Source organism: Mobula hypostoma, chromosome 2 (genome assembly GCF_963921235.1).
Source record: "Mobula hypostoma chromosome 2, sMobHyp1.1, whole genome shotgun sequence".
Classification (NCBI taxonomy): Eukaryota; Metazoa; Chordata; class Chondrichthyes; order Myliobatiformes; family Myliobatidae; genus Mobula; species Mobula hypostoma.
Window position 1 is genome coordinate 174,424,945 of NC_086098.1, and position 22,436 is coordinate 174,447,380.

The 22,436-nt window shown below is 46.2% G+C and overlaps 1 protein-coding gene across 1 annotated transcript in view; it reads right to left on the reverse strand.

Annotated features, from left to right (window-relative positions):
- Positions 1-22,436, reverse strand: part of LOC134342684 (transcription factor E2F1-like) — a 57,029-nt gene that overhangs the window by 16,983 nt on the left and 17,610 nt on the right. Inside the window, exon 3 of the mRNA XM_063041103.1 lies at positions 15,025-15,244. Coding sequence (XP_062897173.1) covers positions 15,025-15,244 — 220 coding nt within the window. The remainder of the gene's footprint in view (positions 1-15,024; positions 15,245-22,436) is intronic.

A 22,436-nucleotide genomic window follows, 5' to 3' on the forward strand; every position in this document is an offset into this window, starting at 1 on the left:
AGTGATTTTATGCATTACACTGCACTGCTGCAAAAAAAGGAACAAATTTCACAACGTATGTAGGTAATGATAAACCTGATTTTGATATGGGTCTCTGTTGTGGACTGAGAGGGGGAAGGGGGCAGGGAGAGGGGAATCATGGTTCACAAAGGGAGACGGAGCATGAAACTCCAGAGAAACATTCTGTAATGATCAATATACCAATTGCTTGCTATCAAATGACCTTGTCCGGTGTCTCAGGGATGGGTGTGTCCGCTTCCATGCCATCTTCCACCCTGGCACTCTTTCTCTGCCACCTGTCCCACAGCACTCCACCCTCTCCACTCTGTTCCTGCCAGAGTTACAAACTCGCTTTCCACTCCACGTTGACAAATACAGTACTGTGCAAAAGTCTGAAGCACCTTACTATATATAGTGTATGTGTGTGTGTATATACACATACACACACAGTATGTACCCAAGACTTTTGCATAGTAATATATGTACCTTGATAGTAACTTTGACTTCATTGTCTTCTCCTGCCTAGTTACAATGATACAGAATCAATGGTTGGTTTCAGAGGGTTTGATGTATTAGTAGATGTGGCATTATTAAACAGCAACTGCTTGTCCGCTTCCAAATAAATTCTCTTAAGTGACCTCCCACTGTGAAACTGGCAGCCCCCATTTTTTAGGAGGTAATGAGGTCTAACTATTGAGGAGAGGTTACATGTAAACAGTTCTTGCTGAATTTAATAATATTTTACATATGTATGAATGTCTGTATGTCAGGTATTTACAACACTAGGACAGACTGAATCAATTCTCAGAGGAATTTAATACATCAGAATCAGGTTGATTATTACTGACATACATCTTGAAATATGTTTTACAATAAGAAATATTTTAAAAAATAAATAGTGAAGAAAGAGGACAAAATCGTGAGGTAGTTTTCATGAAACATATCAAAATTCTGATGGTGGAGGGGAAAGGATTGTTAAAATGGTGAGTGTTTATCTTCAGGCTCCTCCTCCGGTGGCAGTAATGAGAAGATGGCATATCCTAGGTGGTGAAGGTCCTCCACGATGGATACCGCCATCCTGAGTCATCGTCTTTTGAAGATGTCCTCGATGCTGGGGAGGCTGGTGCCCATGATGGAGCTGGCTGAATTTACAACCTTTTGTTGCTTTTTCCGATCCTGTGCTGTGGCTCATCCATACCAGGCAGTGATGCAACCAGTTAAAATGCTCTCCACGGTACATCTGTAGACATTTGCTGGAGTCTCTGGTGACACACCAAATCTCCCCAAACTCCTGATGAAATATAGCCTCTGCCATGCCTTTTTTGTAATTGCATCAATGTTTGACCCAGGATAAATCTTCAGAGATGCTGATACCCAGGAACTTGGAACTGCTCATCCTTTCCACCGCCGACCCCTCATTGAGGACTGGTGTGTGTTCCCTCGACTTCCCCTCCCTGAAATCCACAAACAATTCCTTGGTTTTGCTGATGTTGAGTGCAATGTCAATATTGTGACACCACTCAACCAGCCAATTCATCAGTCTCCACGTCACCACCAAGAAGAAATCTGACAGTGTGTGCAGATGATCAAAAGGCCAACACAAGACCACAAGTGGCTTCTTAAGGTGAAGGAAGAGAAAAAAGGTTAAGGAAGAATTAGAGTCTATGACCAAGGTAGAGCTATCAACATAAAGATATGTGATTCAGGGCCAACAGAAGACTAGCATTGGAGATCTCAGATAGTTGCTCAGGGATGGGGAACCAACCATACGATCATCTTTGCCCACTGCTACATCCCTTGATGGACAAGGAGTATAACAGTCGCTGATGTGCCTTCTTTGTAATTACATCAATGTGTTGGGCCCAGGATAGACCTTCAGAGATGTTGACACCCACGAACTTGAAGCTACTCACACTTTCTACTGCTGACCGCTCGATGAGGACTGGTGTGCGTTATCTGCCTTTCCATCAGTGTCCTTGGTACAAGAGAGAAGCCCACTACCTACTCACTGATTGGCCAACAGATCAAATTGGACCCCCCTCCCCCCATCAATCGGGGTCACGTGAAGTTGTGGAAGCTCATGGTGGACGGTCGTATGAGCAGCTTGTACATATCACTAATCCTGGTTATGCGACCACTGATGCCAGGCAGCAGGTAGACAATATTTGAAGAGTATTGATAATGGCTGGGGTCATCCATCTTGTAAAAACACTGCCCAGAAAGCAATGGCAAACCACTTCTATAGAAAAAATTGCCAAGAACAATCATGGTCATGGAAAAACCATGATCGCCCATGTCACAGGACATGGCACAAAATGAACGAACAATGCCTTGTTTTGTTTTTGCGCTGTTCTGCTGAACATGGTGGGCATGCTGTGTTAGTACTGGAATGTTTGCCAACACTGTGGGCTGCCCCCCAGTACATCATTAGGTTGTGTTGGCTGTTAAATCAAATGACACATTCCACTGTGTGTTTCGCTATACATGTGATAGACAAATGCCAGTTTGAAATTGTGGCTCTGTTAGTGGCCGTCATAGATAATCGGAACTTGAATCTGAGCTAGTCTCTAAAGTGGCTCCAGTGACACACGGTTTTTAGATACAGCAAATAATAATTTTAAAAAACAGTAACAATAGTGTAGCTAGTACAGCTGCTGCTTCACAGCGCCAGCAACCCAGGTTCAATGCCAACCTCAGGTGCTGTCTGTGTGGAGTCTGCATGTTCTTTGTGTGACCATATGGGGCTCCCAGCTGCTCCTGTTTACTCCCACGTCACAAAGATGTGCAGGTTGATAGGTTAACTGGCCACTTTAAATTGCTCTTAGTATGCAACAGGCTAATAGACTTCAGAGCTACTAGTTGGTTAACCATTCAGAGTTGAGATGGGAAGAAATTTCTTTCCTGGGAGTTGTGAACCAAATTCTTAGGCAGTGCTTAATAGTTTGCTCACCTGTTTGGGCTTTATCAAGATTATCAAAGCCTTGGACCAAAAAAACAAAACCCCAAAGGGGAAGCAACATTATTAACACAAGAGATGCTGCAGCTGCTGGAAATCCAAAGTAACACACACAAAATGCTGGAGGAACTCAACAGGTCAGAAGGCATCAATGGAGAGGATTCTTGATTTTTCCCAGTACCGATGAAGGGCATCAGCCCAAAACGTTGACTGTTTATTCTCCTCCATAGATGCTGCCTGACCTGCTGAGCCTCTCCAGCAGACTGTGTGTGAAGATTGCCTGCCATTGTGATCAAGATAGGGTTTGACTGTAGGGCCACGATCAAAACTGAACTCAGTGACAATCCCAGCCCTAGAGCTTCTCTACCCAGTGTCCTTGGCCCAACAATCTCCAGCTACTTCATCAACTTCTTTGGCATATTCAAAAGACGATGCCTCATGAAGGCGACATCCAGCCACAGCAGTGCAGTGGCTAACGAGACACAATTATAGCTCAGGCCGTTGGAGTTCAGAGTTAAATTCCTGCGTCTTCTGTAAGAAAGTTTGTATGTTCTTCCCATGAGCTCCTGGGTTTCCTACGGGTGCTCCAGTTTCCTCCCACATTCTAAAGACATAGCGTTAGTAGGTTAATTGGTCATTGCAAATTGTCCTGTGACTAGGCTAGGGTAAAATAGGTGGGTTGCTGGGCAGCACGACTCATTGGGCTAGAAGGGTCTGTCCAACGCTGTCTCTCTAAAATAAGGACGCTCACCATCTGGGGCTTGTCATTAGAACCATATGGGATGAGATACAGAAACCTGAAGACCCCCACTCAACAATTCAGGAACCTCACCTCCACCATCAGATTTCTGAACAGACAATGAGCACCACTTCATTGTTTCCTTTTGTTTTGCATTAATTTTTGTATTTTATAATAACTTTATGTATGGTCACTCCTCTACTGCCAAACAACAACAAATTGCACATCATCTCAGTCAGTGATTATAAATCTGGATCTGATGAGGTCAGAAGTGAATATATTCCCTAATTAGAGCACAAACTTAGTTGCTCAGTTCTGGTGGAGCCCAAGCCTGTATGCAATATGACCTAGACAAGATTTACCTATGGGCTAAGTGGCCAAGTGGTTAAGGCATTCGTCTAGTGATCTGAAGGTCGCTGGTTCGAGCCTCAGCTGTGGCAGCGTGTTTGTGTCCTTGAGCAAGGCACTTAACCACACATTGCTCTAGTGTCTATGCGAGGATGGTGCCCCACACAGACTTCCAATTTTCACGTAAGGCATGAAAATGCCCGACGCAGGCCTCTCATGGTCTGAGTTGACGTTCTCTCCCTCCCCCCCTAAGTGGCACGTAAATGAAAAATCTAAACAACTACAGGATGCTGAAATTTTAAAATTAAAGAAAAAAAAATCAGAAAATGTTAGAAATGCTCAGGTCAGGCTGCATCTGTGGGAAGAGATAAAGAGTCAAATAAAGGGGTGGGACGGTAGCGTGGTGGTTAGCACGATGTTTTACGGTGCAGGTGATAGGGGTTCAATTCCCACCGCTGTCTGTAAGGAGTTTGTACGTTCTCCCTGTGACCACGTGGGTTTCCTCCGGGTGCTCCGGTTTCCTCCCACAGTCCAAAGTTGTACCAGTTGGTGGGTTAACTGGTCATTATAAATTGTCCTATGATTAGACTAGGATTAAATCAGGGGATTGTTGCGTGGCAGGGCTCAAAGTGCCTGGAGGGCCTGTTCTGGGCTGTACCTCAATAAATAAATAAATTTCAGGTCAGAGACCCTTCATCAGAACTGGAAAGAAACAATAATGAAATAACAAATGGGGGGAAAAAGACAAGCTAAAACCAATACACATCAAAGTTGCTGGTGAACGCAGCAGGTCAGGTCACCAGCAACTTTGATGTGTGTTGCTTGAATTTCCAGCATCTGCAGAATTCTTCGTGTTTGCGAGCTAAAACCAATAGTTTTGTTTCTTCTCTCCCTGGGATAGGACAACACATTCAGCCCAACCTGCCAGGCACGCGTTACTACTCTGCATTACGCAACTCCTACATTCCTTACTCAGTGTTCTCACTCTCAGACTGCTCCCACTCACACAGATGTGCGGATTGCTCTCGCACAGAGATGCGCCAGATAAATTATTAATTTTATATCTGACATTAAAAGACTTCTGAGAGCGAAATGCTTAATGGGATATGCAGGAACGTTGGGCGGTTGAAGTCAGGATATAAATCAGCCAAGGCCCTGCTGGATACAGGCCGAGCTCATTGGGTTGATAAGCCCTCCTCTTTCCGTAATCGTGCTACTTTACACTTTATTATATCAACTACACTTCACTGGGAGTTTGAGGAGATTTGGGAAGTCACCAAAGACTCTAGCAAATTTTTACAGCTTTCCTGTAGAGAAACATTCTAACTAGTTGCAGCACTGTCTGCTATGGAGGGGCCATTGCACAGCATCGGAAAAAGCTACTGGAAATTGCGAACTCATCCAGCTTCATCACGGGCACTAGTCTCCCCGGCAACATGAACATCTCCAAAGGGCAATGCCTCAAATAGGCGGCATCCATTGTTAAGGATGCCCTCTTCACATTGCTACCATCAGGGAGGAGGTACAGGAGCAGGAAGACAGACACTCAAACGTTTTAGGAACAGCTTCTGCCTCTCGGTCATAAGATTTCTGAATGGACAATAAGCCAACTCACAAACACTATTTTTTGCTCTATTTATTTAATTTAATATTTATTTACATATTTCTTTTTTATATAAGGAACTATATAGTAATATATATTTCTTATATTTTTAATAGTTTTTATGTATTTCACTGTACTGCTGCCACAAAACAACAAATTTCAGGACATATGTCAGTGATATTAAATCTAATTCCGATTGTTTAAGCAGTGACAGATGTTCACATATGGGATTAAAGCTGTTTGACGATGTCTTTTAATAAAATCTCCCTGGGTGCTTACATGGTGGTGCTGGTGGGGAGAGGTGCGTTCCCAAAAGCTCAGTTTATGGAAAAGACACAAAGGAGGAAACTAGTTGATCCAAATACCACAAGGAGAGGAGAAGAGAGGACTTTACTGACATCAGAAAACACTCCTACAGATATGGAGACTGGACAATATAACAACCTATTGTGAACCAGAGGACACAGCCTCAGAATAGACGTCCCATTAGAACGGAGATGAGGAGGAATTTCCTTACACAGAGGTGGTGAATCTGTGGAATTCATTACCGTATGTGGGCATGTGGCCAAGTGGTTAAAGCATTGGACTAGCTACCTGAAGGTCGTGAGTTCAAGCCCCAGCCGAGGGAACTTGTTGTGTCCTTGAGCAAGGCACTTAATCACACAGTGCTCTGCGACGACACTGGTGCCAAGCTGTATGGGTCCTAATGCCCTTCCCTTGGACAACATTGGTGTCGTGGAGAGGGGAGACTTGCCAGTCTTCCATACATCCTTGCCCAGGCCTGCACCCTGGAGAGTGAAGACTTTCCAGGTGCAGATCCATGGTTTCGCAAGACTAACGGATGCCTTTACATTGCCATGTGCAGCTGTGGAGGCCAAGTCATTGGGTATATCTAAAGCATAGGTCTTTTGTCCTGCGATGATAAGTATTCAAAACAGTGAATCTTTTGTAAATTTTCTTCGGAGTTTGTTGAGAGCTAGAGACAGTGAGCAATTATAAGACAATAAGTCACTAGGAGGAGAATTAGGCCATTCGGGCCATCGAGTCTATTCCGCCATTCCATCATTATCCCTCTCAACCCCATCCTCCTGCCTTCTCCCCATCACCTTTACCAATCAAGAACCTACCACCCTCCACTTTAAATAGACCTTTTAAAGAAACTCACATTGTAAATAACGTGCACCAACTCTATTCAACACCAGAGCCAATTTCTACCCTGACCCCATTTCCCGTCTCAGCCCCGCCACATTCTTTGACCAACACAAACCGTAGAAGTTTTCTGTCAAATATCACACACCTCACGAAGGACACAGAACCGTACAGCACAGGAACAGGCCCCTGAGCCCACCTTGCCTAGGCCTACCTTGACGCCAATCTAACCAATTCTATCTGCCCTGTCTGAGATCCTTAATCCTTTCACCACTGCTTACTTGTGTGTTTGTCTAAAAGCCTCTTAAAACTGGGCTGTTGGTGTCCTCTCTCGCTGTGACAGCAGCGATCTCTCTCCTCCTCGCTAATGAGAGAGACATAGCCTGTCTGAGATGTCAAAGTATGGGGACGGTCAGTAGTCTCTGATGGAATCTGGATCATGTCTCGGGGGGCTTTGCTAATTTTTGCATAGTGGGTGGTAGTGGGGGGGGGGCTGATGCTTTTGCTGGAGCACGTGGGGGGGGTTGATGCTTTTGCTGGAGCACCTGGGGGGGGTTGATGCTTTTGCTGGAGCACGTGGGGGGGTGTTGATGCTTTTGCTGGAGCACGTGGGGGGGCTGATGCTTTTGCTGGAGCACGTGGGGGGGGTTGATGCTTTTGCTGGAGCACATGGGGGGGTGTTGATGCTTTTGCTGGAGCACGTGGGGGGGCTGATGCTTTTGCTGGAGCACGTGGGGGGGGTTGATGCTTTTGCTGGAGCACATGGGGGGGTGTTGATGCTTTTGCTGGAGCACATGGGGGGGTGTTGATGCTTTTGCTGGAGCACGTGGGGGGGCTGATGATTTTGCTGGAGCACGGGGGGGGGCTGATGCTTTTGCTGGAGCACGTGGGAGGGTGTTGATGCTTTTGCTGGAGCACATGGGGGGGGCTGATGCTTTTGCTGGAGCACATGGGGGGGTGTTGATGCTTTTGCTGGAGCACGTGGGGGGGTGTTGATGCTTTTGCTGGAGCACGTGGGGGGGGTTGATGCTTTTGCTGGAGCACGTGGGGGGGGTTGATGCTTTTGCTGGAGCACGTGGGGGGGGTTGATGCTTTTGCTGGAGCACGTGGGGGGGTGTCGATGCTTTTGCTGGAGCACGTGGGGGGGCTGATGCTTTTGCTGGAGCACGTGGGGGGTGTTGATGCTTTTGCTGGAGCACGTGGGGGGCTGATGCTTTTGCTGGAGCACGTGGGGGGCTGATGCTTTTGCTGGAGCACGTGGGGGGGCTGATGCTTTTGCTGGAGCACGTGGGGGGTGTTGATGCTTTTGCTGGAGCACATGGGGGGGTGTTGATGCTTTTGCTGGAGCACGTGGGGGGGGCTGATGCTTTTGCTGGAGCACATGGGGGGGGTTTTTATGCTTTTGCTGGAGCACGTGGGGGGGCTGATGCTTTTGCTGGAGCACATGGGGGGGTGTTGATGCTTTTGCTGGAGCACGTGGGGGGTGTTGATGCTTTTGCTGGAGCACATGGGGGGGTGTTGATGCTTTTGCTGGAGCACATGGGGGGGGTTGATGCTTTTGCTGGAGCACGTGGGGGGGGCTGATGCTTTTGCTGGAGCACGTGGGGGGGCTGATGCTTTTGCTGGAGCACGTGGGGGGGTTGATGCTTTTGCTGGAGCACGTGGGGGGGCTGATGCTTTTGCTGGAGCACGTGGGGGGGCTGATGCTTTTGCTGGAGCACGTGGGGGGGTGTTGATGCTTTTGCTGGAGCACATGGGGGGGTGTTGATGCTTTTGCTGGAGCACATGGGGGGGCTGATGCTTTTGCTGGAGCACATGGGGGGGCTGATGCTTTTGCTGGAGCACGTGGGGGTGTTGATGCTTTTGCTGGAGCACGTGGGGGGGCTGATGCTTTTGCTGGAGCACGTGGGGGGGCTGATGCTTTTGCTGGAGCATGTTGGGGGGACTGATGCTTTTGCTGGAGCATGTGGGGGGGACTGATGCTTTTGCTGGAGCATGTGGGGGGGACTGATGCTTTTGCTGGAGCACGTGGGGGGGCTGATGCTTTTGCTGGAGCACGTGGGGGGGGCTGATGCTTTTGCTGGAGCACGTGGGGGGGCTGATGCTTTTGCTGGAGCACGTGGGGGGGGTTGATGCTTTTGCTGGAGCACGTGGGGGGGGCTGATGCTTTTGCTGGAGCACGTGGGGGGGGCTGATGCTTTTGCTGGAGCACATGGGGGGGTGTTGATGCTTTTGCTGGAGCACGTGGGGGGGGTTGATGCTTTTGCTGGAGCACGTGGGGGGGTTTGATGCTTTTGCTGGAGCACGTGGGGGGGACTGATTCTTTTGCTGCTGCTAGTGCATGGGAGGCAGCAGGAATGGGCTTTGGGTTCTAACGTTTAGTGTCACTCGTTCTCTGTGTTTTGTTTTCTCTCCGTTTGGTGGATGTCAGGTATACTGTATACATCCTTTGGTCTTAAATTGAACCACATGGAGGATCCCACTCTGCTGTGTGTGTGAAGCAGCCTTCCCCGATCACCTCTGTAAATTTAAAACAATCCTTCTCTTTCTGGCAGCACTACCCTTTCCATCAGACTCAAATCACCTCAACCCTGCATTAATCTCTAAATCAGGAGAATACACATTTGGAAATGCTGCAAAACATCTTTATCTGACCCAGTTTCTGCTGACATCATTCTATGGAGGACTCATGCCAAGGACAACACCACAAGGCCCGACACCCAGATGAGGCTGCAGAACTCCAGGTGGGTTTAACCAGCTTTGGTCAGATGCAAATAACCACTTTGCTTTCACCTGGAAGGGTTAACATATGAGGAGTGTTTGATGGCTCTGGGCCTGTACCCGCTGGAGTTTAGAAGAATGGGAGAATTGGGGGGGCAGAGGAGTTCTCATTGAATCCTATCAAACTTTGAAAGGCCTAGACAGAATCCCCAGCTATCGGTAAGTAGCCCCACTGCCCTGTGGGCAACCTCGGGAGAGACGAAGGCCACGGGAGTAAACCCAGAGGGAAAATCCGGAGTGGAGTCCCTAAAGCAGCTGGATGTCACCGAACATCCTTCCGGCAGCTCCTGCAGGCAAACTGGTGCAAAACGTATTGCTTTGCTTTCCTTTGAGCTACACCGGTGAGGCCGAGAGGGGCATCTTGACCACTGGGCATCCCAGGATCTCCAGACCTTCCGCCCAGGCTTGTGTTCTGGAGGGGTCACCCCAGTGCCACCATCCATTGTCCTTCAAGACAGACAGATGTCATCATCATCAGATAGAATGAATGTGGAATGGATGTTTCCTACAGTGGGGAAATGAATCTAGGGCCAGGAGGCAAAGCGTCAGAATAGAAAGAACATCCCTTTAGAACAGAGATAAATAGGAATTTCTTTAGCCAGAGGGTGGTGAATCTGTGGAATTCATTGGGTACATTTAAAGTGGAGGTTGATAGCTTTTTGATTAATAAGGGCATCAAAGGGTACAGAGAGAAGACAAGAGAATGGGGCTGAGAGGGATAATAAATCAGCCACGATGGAATGGGGGAACAAGCTCAACAGACCGATCAGAAGTGGAGAGAATGATCAGTTTCAAGTTCCTGGGTGTCAAGATCTCTGAGGATCTAACCTGGTCCCAAAATATCGATGCAGTTATAAAGAAGGCAATGACTATACTTCATTAGGAGTTTTAAGAAATTTGGCATGTCAACAAGTACAGTCAAAAATTTCTCTGAACGTACTGTGGAGAGCATTCTGACAGGCTGCATCACTGTCTGGTATGGAGGGGCTACTGCACAGGACTGAAAGAAGCTGCAGAAGGTTGTAAATCTAGTCAGCTCTATCTTGGGTACTAGCCTACACAGTATCCAGGACATCTTCAAGGAGCGGTGTCTCAGAAAGGCAGCGTCCATTATTAAGCACCTCCAGCACCCAGGGCATGCCCTTTTCTCACTGTTACCATCAGGTAGGAGATACAGAAGCCTGAAGGCACACACTCAGCGATTCAGGAACAGCTTCTTCCCCTCTGCCATCTGATCCCTAAATGGACATTGAACCCTTGACCACTACCTCACTTTTTTAAAAATGTATTATTTCTGGTTTTTGTATGATTTTTAATCTATCCAATATGTGTATACTGTAATTGATTTACTTATTTATTGTTATTATATTATTTTTTCTTCTTCTTCTTCTTCTAGATTATGTATTGCATCGAACTGCTGCTGCTAAGTTAACAAATTTCACATCACATGCCGGTGATAATAAGCAATACACATAAAAGTTGCTGGTGAACACAGCAGGCCAGGCAGCATCTCGAGGAAGAGGAACAGTCGATGTTTCAGGCCGAGACCCAACTTTTATGTGTGTTGCTTGAAATTCCAGCATCTGCAGATTTCCTCGTGTTTCTGGTGATAATAAACCTGATTCTGATTCTGAATGGCCTAATTCTGCTCCTACGTCCTATAGTGTAAATGTTGCACATTCCACCCCCCTCCCCCACCCCACGTAAAATCTCATTCAACATTTTCCAGGACCTCATGCTTTCGGCAGTTCATAAACACAAAAGATTCTACTGGTGCTGGAAATTTTGAGCAATGCACACACAAAATACTGGACCAGCCCGAGGTCTGGTAGTCCTCCCTTCCTCAAATAAAAGTCAGGCAGTTCACTGGTGCAGCGCCAATCAATAGGTTAGGTTATCAATAGCAGGTCAGGCGGTATCTATGGAGAGGAATAAACAGTCGACATTTTGGGCCGAGACCCTTCATCAGTACTGGAAAGGAAGGGGCCAGAAGCCAGAATAAGGTGGTGGGAGGAGGGGAAGGAGTACAAAGCTGGAAGGTGATAGATGAGGCCAGCTGAGCTGCTTTAGTAAAAACTTTCAGCAATTTTTGTATTTGGGCGTAACCACCTTTCTTGTTATTTAGTCCTGACGAAGGGTCTCTGCCCGAAATGTCCATAGATGCTGACTGACCTGCTGAGTTCCTCCAGCATTTTGTGCTTCTTGCTATTTAGAACCTTTCTTAATCTGCCCAGATATGACCTTATCATCCTTAGACACAGTTCCTGAGGCACAGGAGATACAATCCTCACCAGTGCTACACCCAACCGATTGATCAACCCAGCACCAGTGAATTTTACTTGAGGAGGAAGGGAGGATTATCACATGTCGGGCTGGTCTCGTCAGTCCCTCCTGCTCACTTTTTCCACGACAACAATCAACTTTACAAGCCCCTCTCTCTGCCACCAAGTTGTACTGGGTGCCTAAGAAACCAAGCCACTTTTAAATATTGATTAATAAAGAGTAGGCAACACGGGTCTGAAATGGGAAAAAAAAGCTGCAGACGTTGGAGGTCTGAAACACAAATAGAAAAAGCAGGAAAAGTCTCTGCCAGTCAGGTTGTATCTGCGGAAAGAGAAAGCCAATGTTTCAGTCTCTGAGACCCTTCTGACAGTCTCTCTCCGAGCTTTTCTAGCATTTTCTGTTTCTGAGGAAACTCAGGTAGACCACTAATCACCGAAAAAACATTTACCATCAGTCATAAGGCATGAAATAGGAAAAACAAAGAGGAAGAATTCTTTCACCAGAAAGCTGCAGTCGAGGTTACGCTACCGGAGGGGTTAGAGGCAGAGTGGGAAAATTACTGCGCAAGCAGCCAAGGTTCTGGATCACTACTCCGTGGTCATGAATTCAAATCCCACCCTTTCAGCTGGGGAGTTTAAATTCTTAACTAAATAAATGTGGATTTCTTTTCTAGAAATTTAATCAGTTGGGTAGCAGGGTGGAGATATGTCTTTACCAAAGGAGGTGTAAGGTGTTCATTCTCTCCGTTAGTCTGCAGGTCACCTTTGGGCAAGCTGTAGCACCTGCTGAGTACCCCCTCACCCTGATCGGGGTCACGTGAAACCATGGGAGCAGGTGGCGGATGGTCGTATGAGCAGCTGGTGCACATCACAAGTCCTGATTATGTGATCACTGACGCCAGGCAGACAATCTCTGAAGAGTATTGATAATGGCTGAAGTCACCTGTTTTGTAAAGCCACTGCCCAGAAGACAGTATTGGCAAACCACTTCTGTAGAAAAAATTGCCAAGAACAATATGGTCATGGAAAGACCATGATCGCCTACATCATATGACATGGCACATAATGATGATGTCATACAACATGGCACATATGATGACATCATATGACACGGCACATAATGAAAGAAAATGAATCTCAGTAACATTAACCATCAAACAGATTATTGGATTATTGTAAAGAATCAATAGATTTATCAATCCCCTTCATCAAGCAAAGCTACACATTACACAGTTTATGCACATTATGTATGACTTTAGACCAATGTTCCCTCTAATTTGTAATGACCAGTGTGCGCAAATTCTTGAGCTGTTCAATTTTTTGCACAGTGACAACATGTGCACACTGTATAATTTCTTCAATAAAAACAGTATAAATAAGGCAGTTCTAAAATCTGCAAATCATCGCAAACTCAGTGTTGTCAACACTGTCCGCATCAGAAACCAGAAAAGGAAATGTGATTGTGTACAATTGTGAAATATAGTTGACATGCCAACGAGGTAGAGGATGACAGCCTTTTGTGCGCAGTTTAAATTTCTTTGTGCCCTAATAGCAAAAGATGTGTGTCCTCACACACCTTAAGGGGGACATTGACCCAGAGCCAGTAATTTGGTTGATTTCTCACTACCAGCTTTTGCACATTGGTTGCTTGTCAGTCCTTGCTCTACAGTGAATGCCTGCTAGAAAATTAATCTCAGGGTAGTGTATGGTACTTTGATAATAAATTCACTTTGAACTTCGAACTTGCATTCTTGAAGGAGCAGTTAAGGCAGAGATCCCCACATTCCACAACCGAACCGACAAACAGAAGCTTGAAGTATTGTTTAGGATCCCTACCACCCATCCCACAATCTCTTGTGTCACAAGAACATCAGGACTAGGACTGCCAGACTGGGTAACAGCTTCCTTGCATCAAATGCTCCAATTTTGCATTCCCGTGCTGAATCCTGAACACCAAAATGACCCTAAATAGCTGGCTACAGTTTCGCAATTACAAGTTCACACAAAAACCCCCAAATTGCAGTCAATTGCAGAGAGATGTGGGTAGTAACAGGAGTAGCTACTCCTGTCCCAGTGATTATTCCCCATGCTAGTTTGACCTGAAAACATGGTAAGAGGAAAATCTTTAATTGTGCCATGGACTGGACATTACAGTGAAATTATCAAAAGCTTTTCTCAATTCAGCATTCTGCAGAGTATGAAACTGTATTGCGTTACAATTATTTATTAGAGGTCTTGCCACAAGGAAAGTGAGATGTTTACTATTTACATGTGTAGTGCGCGACATGCATTTTGAATTATATATTATTAACTCACTTGTAGTAGTATTTTGTTTAACATACTGTTGTGTGATATGTTTTGTGGCTACACTGTGGTCCGGGGGAGCATTGTTTCATTTGGTAATATGTACTATATGTTCAGTCAGATGACAGTAAGCTTGACTCTTAACTACAAACATGAGAAAATCTGCAGATACTGGAAATTCAGAGCAACACACACAAAATGCTGGAGAAACTCAGCAGGTCAGGCAGCATCTCTGGAAAAGAGTAGGCAGCCAACGTTTTGGGCCGAGACCCTACATCAGGACTGGAAAAGAGTAAACAGTTGATTCGGGTTGAGACCCTTGATCAGGATTCTGGAAAAGATCTTGATAAGGCTCTCGGCCTGAAGTGTCGATTGTTTACTCGTTTACATAGATGCTCGCTGGCCTGCTGAGTTGCTCCAGTATTTTGTGTGCATGTGTTGCTTTGGATTTCCAGCATAGCTCCCTTTGCACATTGGTTGCTAGTCTTCAGATGTGTGCAGTTGTTTATTGGTTCTATTGTATTTCTTTGCTCTACAGTGAATGCCTGCAAGACGATGAATCTCAGGGCAGTATATGGGTAGATAAATATACTTCGATAATTAATTTATTTTGAAATTTTATGCTCCATCGTTCAAGGAGAAATTAAGGATGGACAATTAAGACAGGCATCAGCAGGGATTCCCACATCCCAGAACCAAATAAACCACCAGGAACATACAGGAGAGGCCGATGAACCGGCTGTCAAACAGGAAACAGCCTGGTGGGCTGTACCCAGGAACAAGGGGCCAAACAGCCCACCAGTGACTCGGATCTCTAACAAAAGGAGCAGCAACCCTGCTCAGTACCGGCTACTGCACTTACAGCCACTGAATGTGATTCTTAGATTTCTTGGTGATGAGTTTGATGCCCTCCAGCACGTTAGTGATGTCGTAGATCCTGCGCTTCTGTACTTCGAGGACCTGCGCTGCCCAGTTCAGGTCCAGTACGCCGTCGGGAGACTGCCCCAGCAACTGGATGAAGCGCTTGGTGATCAGGCTGAGGGAGGTGTCGTACCGCGTCTTCTCCACTGGTGACTTCAGGCCTGACAGCGAGAGGACATGCATAGGATTAATAAAACAGACATCCAGCTCCATAGCAACCTCCTCCTCACTTCACCAAACCCATTAGCCATTCCTCCATCTCTCACTCACTGCTGTTAGAGAACATTACAGCACAGTACGGGCCTTCAGACCTTGGTGTTGTGCTGATCTGTTATCTTCATGACTACTCTCAACAATCGGCAATTACATGGAGCTTTTTATGATCCCTGGATGTCTCAACGAACTATACAGCTAATCGAATACTTTTAAAGGGTAGTCATTGCCATAACATAGAAGTATCCTAGTTTAAGATGACACTGCTGAGGGCAAGTGACAGCTTACTCGTGGTTCCCAAAGCAAGAAATAAAACTAAATACTTTATTAATAACACCTTTCCTGTAAAAAAAATTGTGGTAATAAATCACCACCAACAATGAAGAGGCGAGCGAAGACGAGACTGAGGGTCAAGGCATGCAGGTTGAATGCAAAGTCGGAGCGAGGTGGAGGCATGTCTGAAGAGAAGTGTTCAGAGCGAGGCCAAGACATAGTCAAGATGGAGTCGGGGTACATGAGGTGGAGAAAAGGACGAGTTTCAGAGCCAATCTTGATTAATCTAAACTCCAGGCCTATTTGCAAAGACCATAAGGGCATAGGAGCAGAATTAGCCCATTTGGCCCATCAAGTCTGATCCGCCATTTAAACATGGCTGATCCTTTTTGCCGCACCTCAACCCCACTCTCCGGCCTTCCCCCCCATAACCTTTGATGCCGTGTTCAATAAAGAACCTATAAATCTCTGCCTTAAATACACCCAGTGACCTGGCCTCCACAGCTGCCTGTGGTAATAAATTCCACAAATTCACCACCCTCTGGCTAAAGAAATTTCTCAGCATCTCTGGACACCCCTCTATCCTGAGGCTGTGCCCACTTGTCCTACACTCCCCCACCATAGGAAACATCTTTTCCATATCTACTCTGTCTAGGCCTTTCAACATTCGAAAGTTTCGATGAGAAACTTTGCTTCCTTTGTCAGCCACTGTTGTACTATTTTGCCATTTGAGTATTTGTTTTTGGAATACACTTTTCCTGCACCTTCCTTATTTTTCCCCCCAGAGACTCACGCCATTGCGGCTCCATTGTCAACCCTGCCAGCAGTTCCTTCCAATTTATTTTGGCCAATTCCCCTCACATACCACTGTAATTTCCTTTACTCCACTGAAATACTGCTACGTCAGATATGTCAGAAAGTTTGAGTACGGGCTGGAGTGTGGTGGCAGGGGTCCAGCTTATTGATACAACAGGGACCAGGTCTTAGAGCAAGCAATGACCCAACGTTAGGACAATTTAAGCACTGGGCTGGATGGATTGAAAAGGTAGGGTGTCAGGACCGGAGGTGAGGGCCAGGCTGATTTTGTCGCTGCTCTGTGACATTTACTTCACTCTCCTTGGCGCTGAGGCTGAGGTCTGCTCTGAGCTTCAAGTCTATGGACTCACTTTCACTCTAAATGTGCTGAATGTGGCAGCTTGCTTTAATTGTTTGCGTGACCTGTTTTCTTTTCCTCTCTCACTGGACATTGGGCGTTTTTTTGGTCCTTTTTTTATTAAAAAAAGGGTTATTTTGGGTTTCTTGTTTGGTGGCTGCCTGTAAGGAGACAAATGTCAGGGTTGTATAATGTACATGTGACCGTCTCACCAGAACCCATATCCCAGCTTAGCCTGTCAGCCAATTCTGCCAACAGCCAGAAGACTCAGCGGCCGCAATATACGTCCAGGGTCGGTATGATTTGGGGTTCAACCAAACAGGAATGTTAGAAATTCCAATTAAAGAAACCTTGATTTGAGCAAATGCTGTGTAAATACTGCACATACACAATTATCAGTCAGCAAGAAATAACACTTGTATGCGGCATTATAAAGGTAGTAAATTTACTAATTTCAGCTTTATCAAACAGCTAATAGGGAAAAATATAAAAGGGCCCAATACAATTAAGCCAGTCTAAATGTGCGCATAAACAGAGGAGATGTCAGGGGCAAGTTGTTTGTTTGTTTTTACGCAGAGAGTGGTGAGTGCGTGGAATGGGCTGCTGGCAGCACCAGCGGAGATGGATATGATAGGGTCTTGGATAGGTACATGGAGCTTAGAAATATAGAGGGCTATGGGTAACCTAGGTAATTTCTAAAGTAGATACATGTTCGGCACAGCACTGTGGGCCAAAGGACCTGTATTGAGCTGTAGGTTTTCTGTTTCTATAAACGTTGGAGCTCATTTCTGTAGCTGCTTTACTCACAGCAATATATCCTCATCACCATTCACAGGTAGAACTTCCCTTCATGGACTTTGCATCGCAAAGCACTCCTTGCATTAAGGTCTTCCCTTCAAATTGGATCCTCCAGTGTCTTTCCTGATCCTCTCACGGTCTTCCCTGATCCTGTCCTCTCTGCATCTCCCGCCAATAGACCATAAACCCGACTACTGTCTGTCAGAAATTTCACTCCGTCCAGCTCTCTCTAGAATCCTCTCTCCATCCCGCCATCCTGATTGGCGGACACAACATTTCCAAGTTGGTCAACATGGTTCCCTATCTTTAGCTGAAACCAAAACACACTTACCAGCAGGACACTCTGCTTTTACAGAAAACTGCTAAACTAAAATACCTCACAGAATAGCAGTAGAAACCTTAACCAGGGCATTACACTCTCGCCCCACCAAAAATAGTCACGTTCTTATGACTTCAGAACTTATTAACCCACATTAGTAACACGGTATTCAAATGAAGTTCATTATTTCAGGACCCCTCCTCCTGGTCCATTTATAAATGGAAGTGATATATCTCACTATTGGGATGGATGCAACACTCTGTTTCCCCAGTGCATCACTAGGGGAGGTTTCCCGACTCAGAAACCTCCTTATCTCATTGCCAGCTTCTTCAGCCACAGACACTTCTTGTGACCGTTCCTGTTCACTTGGGGATGCCTTCCAGTCTATCACTCATACCATCCGGCAATTCAGGTCCCCCAGCCGAACTGACTGAACTCAGCTTTGTCCCTAATTATATTGTTTCATCACTCCTCCCCCACTATTTATTATCACGTCTGCCTGTCCACTGGTAGCCCCCTCCTCATTACATCCAAGTCATGGCTGAGAGATTCAGAAATGTCAATCAATTCTGGGGGAGTTTCCTTCTTCTCCTCTGTGTCCATGCAGTACACAGAGGCTGGTCCCTCTTCAGGTCTTTCCGCTGAAACCAGACTGGCAGCAGGACGCCGTTTCGTTCTCCTTCTGTGCTGAGGTCTCCTACTAGGTGTAGTTTCCGTGTCAGACTCTTGATTAACATGTACTTCCTGCCCTAGGGATAGAAGCCGATTCCAGTGGAGAATTTTGACAGGGCCATTCCCATCCTCCGGCTTCATCTGGGGAAACTGGCAAATTTGGCATCTCGCTCTCCACTACGCAAGGTGTAGACACCAACTTATGTTTCCCTAGTAGCCCCAAATTTCTTATTAAAACTCTGTCTCCAGGCATCAGTTGAGAGAACCTAATCTGTTGATCATATCTCCTTGTTTCCTTGGGTTTTTCTTGGTAGTAGAAACCGCTGCTGGCTCACAAGCTTCTTGCAGTTCTTTCCTCATGTCAGACACATACGTGAGATACGTTTTCTGCTGCAAGTCTTCACCGTCGGCTCCAAAACAGATCCACAGATAATCTTGATTTACACCCGCACATCAAATAGTATGGCGAGTATCCGGTAGCTTCATTCGGTGTACAGCTGTAGCAGTGTACCAAATGCCCAAAATGCTGACTCCACTTGTTCTTTTAGTTGGCATCCAGGGTTCCAAGCATGTCTAGCAATGTCCAGTTGAACCTTTCAGGTTGAGGATCACCTTGAGGGTGATATGGCGAGGTCCTTGGCTTCTCGACTCCAAGCATGCTCAGTAACTCATATATGAACCGGCTCTCAAAATCCCTTCCCTGATCGCTGTGTATCCTTCTTAGGGGACCATAATGAACAAAATACTTCTCTCATATCACTTCGCAACCAGAGAAAATCCATACACACTAAATCAGGTGGGCCCACACTCTGTAAATGAGATAATGGAACAAATCCCATACACAGCATCTTCCTCCAAATGCATCGAATGCACGGTTTACAGTACTCTTCAACCTCAGGCTTTATTCAGGGCCTGATCTTGGATCAATCTGTGGGACTTGTCAAACCCCAAATGACCCGAGTCTTCATGAACTGACTTTAGTACAATCCTCTGGTACTTCTCAGGCAAAACCAACTGGGAACGCCGAGGTCTATCTGGAGGAGACGTGACCCTGTATAAAACTTTGTTGCTCAACTCCAGTTTGTCCCATTCCCTCATCAGCAGGGGTATGGTAGGGCGTTTTGTCTTCTCAGCTTGGGTCATATCCCCTTTGACAACAGATGACTAAATGACACCTACACAGGAGTCATTTTACTGGGCTGCAGGACTCAAGGTAGGCAACTGCTTCGTATTCAGATGATCCAAAGCTCTGTCAGGCCATAGCCTTGCCTCTGATTTCCCCACCGTGGAAAACTGGAACATTGCTTTAACACCAGAGGCAGGGACGTCCTCTCACTCTCCATCTATTTCCGGCACCTCATGCAAACGTCAGGTCAGCACATCTGTATCTATGTTGCGACTCTCCGGCCGAAATAATAAGCAGACACCGCCAACCAGTGACGAATGGTGGCACCCAACTTCGCCAAGGTCAGTGGATTGTTGTTGGTCGTCACCTTGAACTTGGCAACATACAGTCACTTAGCATCCACCACAGCCCATTTCAATGCCAGAAATTCCAATTTGTGCATAGGGTAGTTTCAGTCAGAGGAGAACAAGTTCCAGCTGATAGAAACAAAGAAAATAGGAGCAGGAGTAGGCCATTCGGCCCTTCGAGCCTGCACCACCATTCAGTATGATCATGGCTGATCATCTAACTCAGAACCCTGTACCTGCCTTCTCTCCATACCCCTGATCCCTTTAGCCACAAGGGTCATATCTAACTCCCTCTTAAATATAGCCAATGAACTGGCCTCAACTGTTTCCTGTGGCACAGAATTCCACAGATTCACCACTCTCTGTGTGAAGAAGTTTTTCCTCATCTTGGTCCTAAAAGGCTTCCCCTTTATCCTTGTGACCCCTCGTTCTGGACTTCCCCAACATCGGGAACAATCTTCTTACATCCAGTCTGTCCAATCCCTTTAGAATTTTATACATTTCAATAAGATCCCCCCTCAATCTTCTAAATTCCAAGGAGTATAAGCCTAGTCAATACAGTCTTTCATCAATATGAAAGTCCTGCCATCCCAGGAATCAATCTGGTGAACCTTCTTTGTACTCCCTCCATGGCAAGAATGATGAAGAGAACAGGTTTCAATCCTTTACCTTGGTCCTGATATGGAACACTGCCTGAGGCCCTCATGCTTGGCGTCAGTATGCAGTACATACGACAACTGGGGCTTTAATCAGCAATTCTTTTAGTTGAAAGACCATCTCATATTTTGCATCCCTTTCCCCAAAAGGCTCAGATAAATTTAACCTCCTTCTCCTTTCATTCTCCTCCCTTCCTTCCCTCCATAGCTTGGGGGGGGGGGTAAACCACATAGAAGCAGATTCAAAGAGTGGCTTACTCTGGAGTAGTCCTCCACAAGTCTCAGGTAGTACCCACAAAATCCAAGGAATGAACGTAGGGCACTCACATTCTCGGGCCTTGGCCATGTGGTCACCTCCTCTATCTTGGACAGATCCAGAGCTACTCCATCCTGTGAGACCACGTGTCCACCGTAGTTAACTGACGTCTTACAGAACTGGCATTTGTCCAGTGACGGTTTTAACCCTTCAACTTCACCTTCAGTAGCCTCGTTTCATGCTCCTCCAGTGTTGACCATGAGATCATTCAGGTACACCAGTACCTCAAGCAGATTCATGTCCCCAACAGTCTTCTCCATGACATGTTGGAAAGTAGCCGGTGCTCCTGATATGCCCTGGAACATTCTTTCAAATTGAAAGAATCCAAGTGGACATACAAATGTCATCTTTTCTGTACCAGCTTCACTGATAATACCTACTCTTTAGGTCCAACACACAAAACGTTTTTGCTCCACTCAGGCAGGCCAGAGCATCCTCCATCTGTGGAACAGCATACTGGTTGGGGATTGTACGTCGGTTCAGTGTCTGATAATCAACATACTTGTATCTTCTCATTCTTCCTTCTCACCACCACTATGGGTGATGCAGGGGACTCCTCGACTCAGGGACAATCCCAGCTTCCTTCGGTTTCAGCAGATGCTGCTGAACATCTCCCACCTCCGCCTGTGCTAACTGTCAAGATCTTTCTCTGCCACTCCAATAGTGTGGCAAGTACTCTTGGAGCAACCCACATCAAACTCGTCAGTAGAAAAGACATCTTTGAACTTCAACATTGTCTCCGTTAGTCTCCTTTTCCATTCCTCAGGTACTGCAGAGTCACCAACATTGAATGACTTACTGTTAACTTTCCTGATCCAGGAAACTGTCTCTCTCCTGGTTTTCTCACCGGAAAACTAGACATTACAGTCACTGGGAAAAGATGTGTCGTCTGCATCCTACGTCTGAGGTGACCCCTCTCTCAGAGATGTTCCTGATAATCACTTTCATCCTGTTTACGAGTACAGCCGAAGGTTTCTGCAGCTCATGTCTCTCTAGCACTGCAGCGTGACTCTTCGTTGTGATCTTCCAGAGCATCCACCTCGGCATCGGGCATTCCAGGGAATTTGCGGTTTCCCATCACTCCAACTACTCCTCAGGACATAACACGATGGGTTTGGACTGGATGTAGCACACAGTTCCTCGTCTCTGCTCATCATCCCACTGGGGAGGAATTTACACCTTCTCAGAAGCAGCTCTGAACACCGGGTGAATGGACAAGATTTTCAAAAAATTCTCTCCATTTCTCTCCTTGCACGGCCTTCTCACAATAGGAGTACTTGTTCCCACAAGTTTTACCTTTTTCAACCGGATCCAGATAGACCAACACTAATGTATCAAGGGTCTCAGCTACTCCAGCTTCAACGACAAGTAATCATCATAGGGGTAATCATTAGTACCAAGACCCCAAATTTCTAGGGAACTGAGTGGCGTCAATGGTAAATGCGTCAAATACTGGCTGGAGGTTTTTCACTGCATCCTG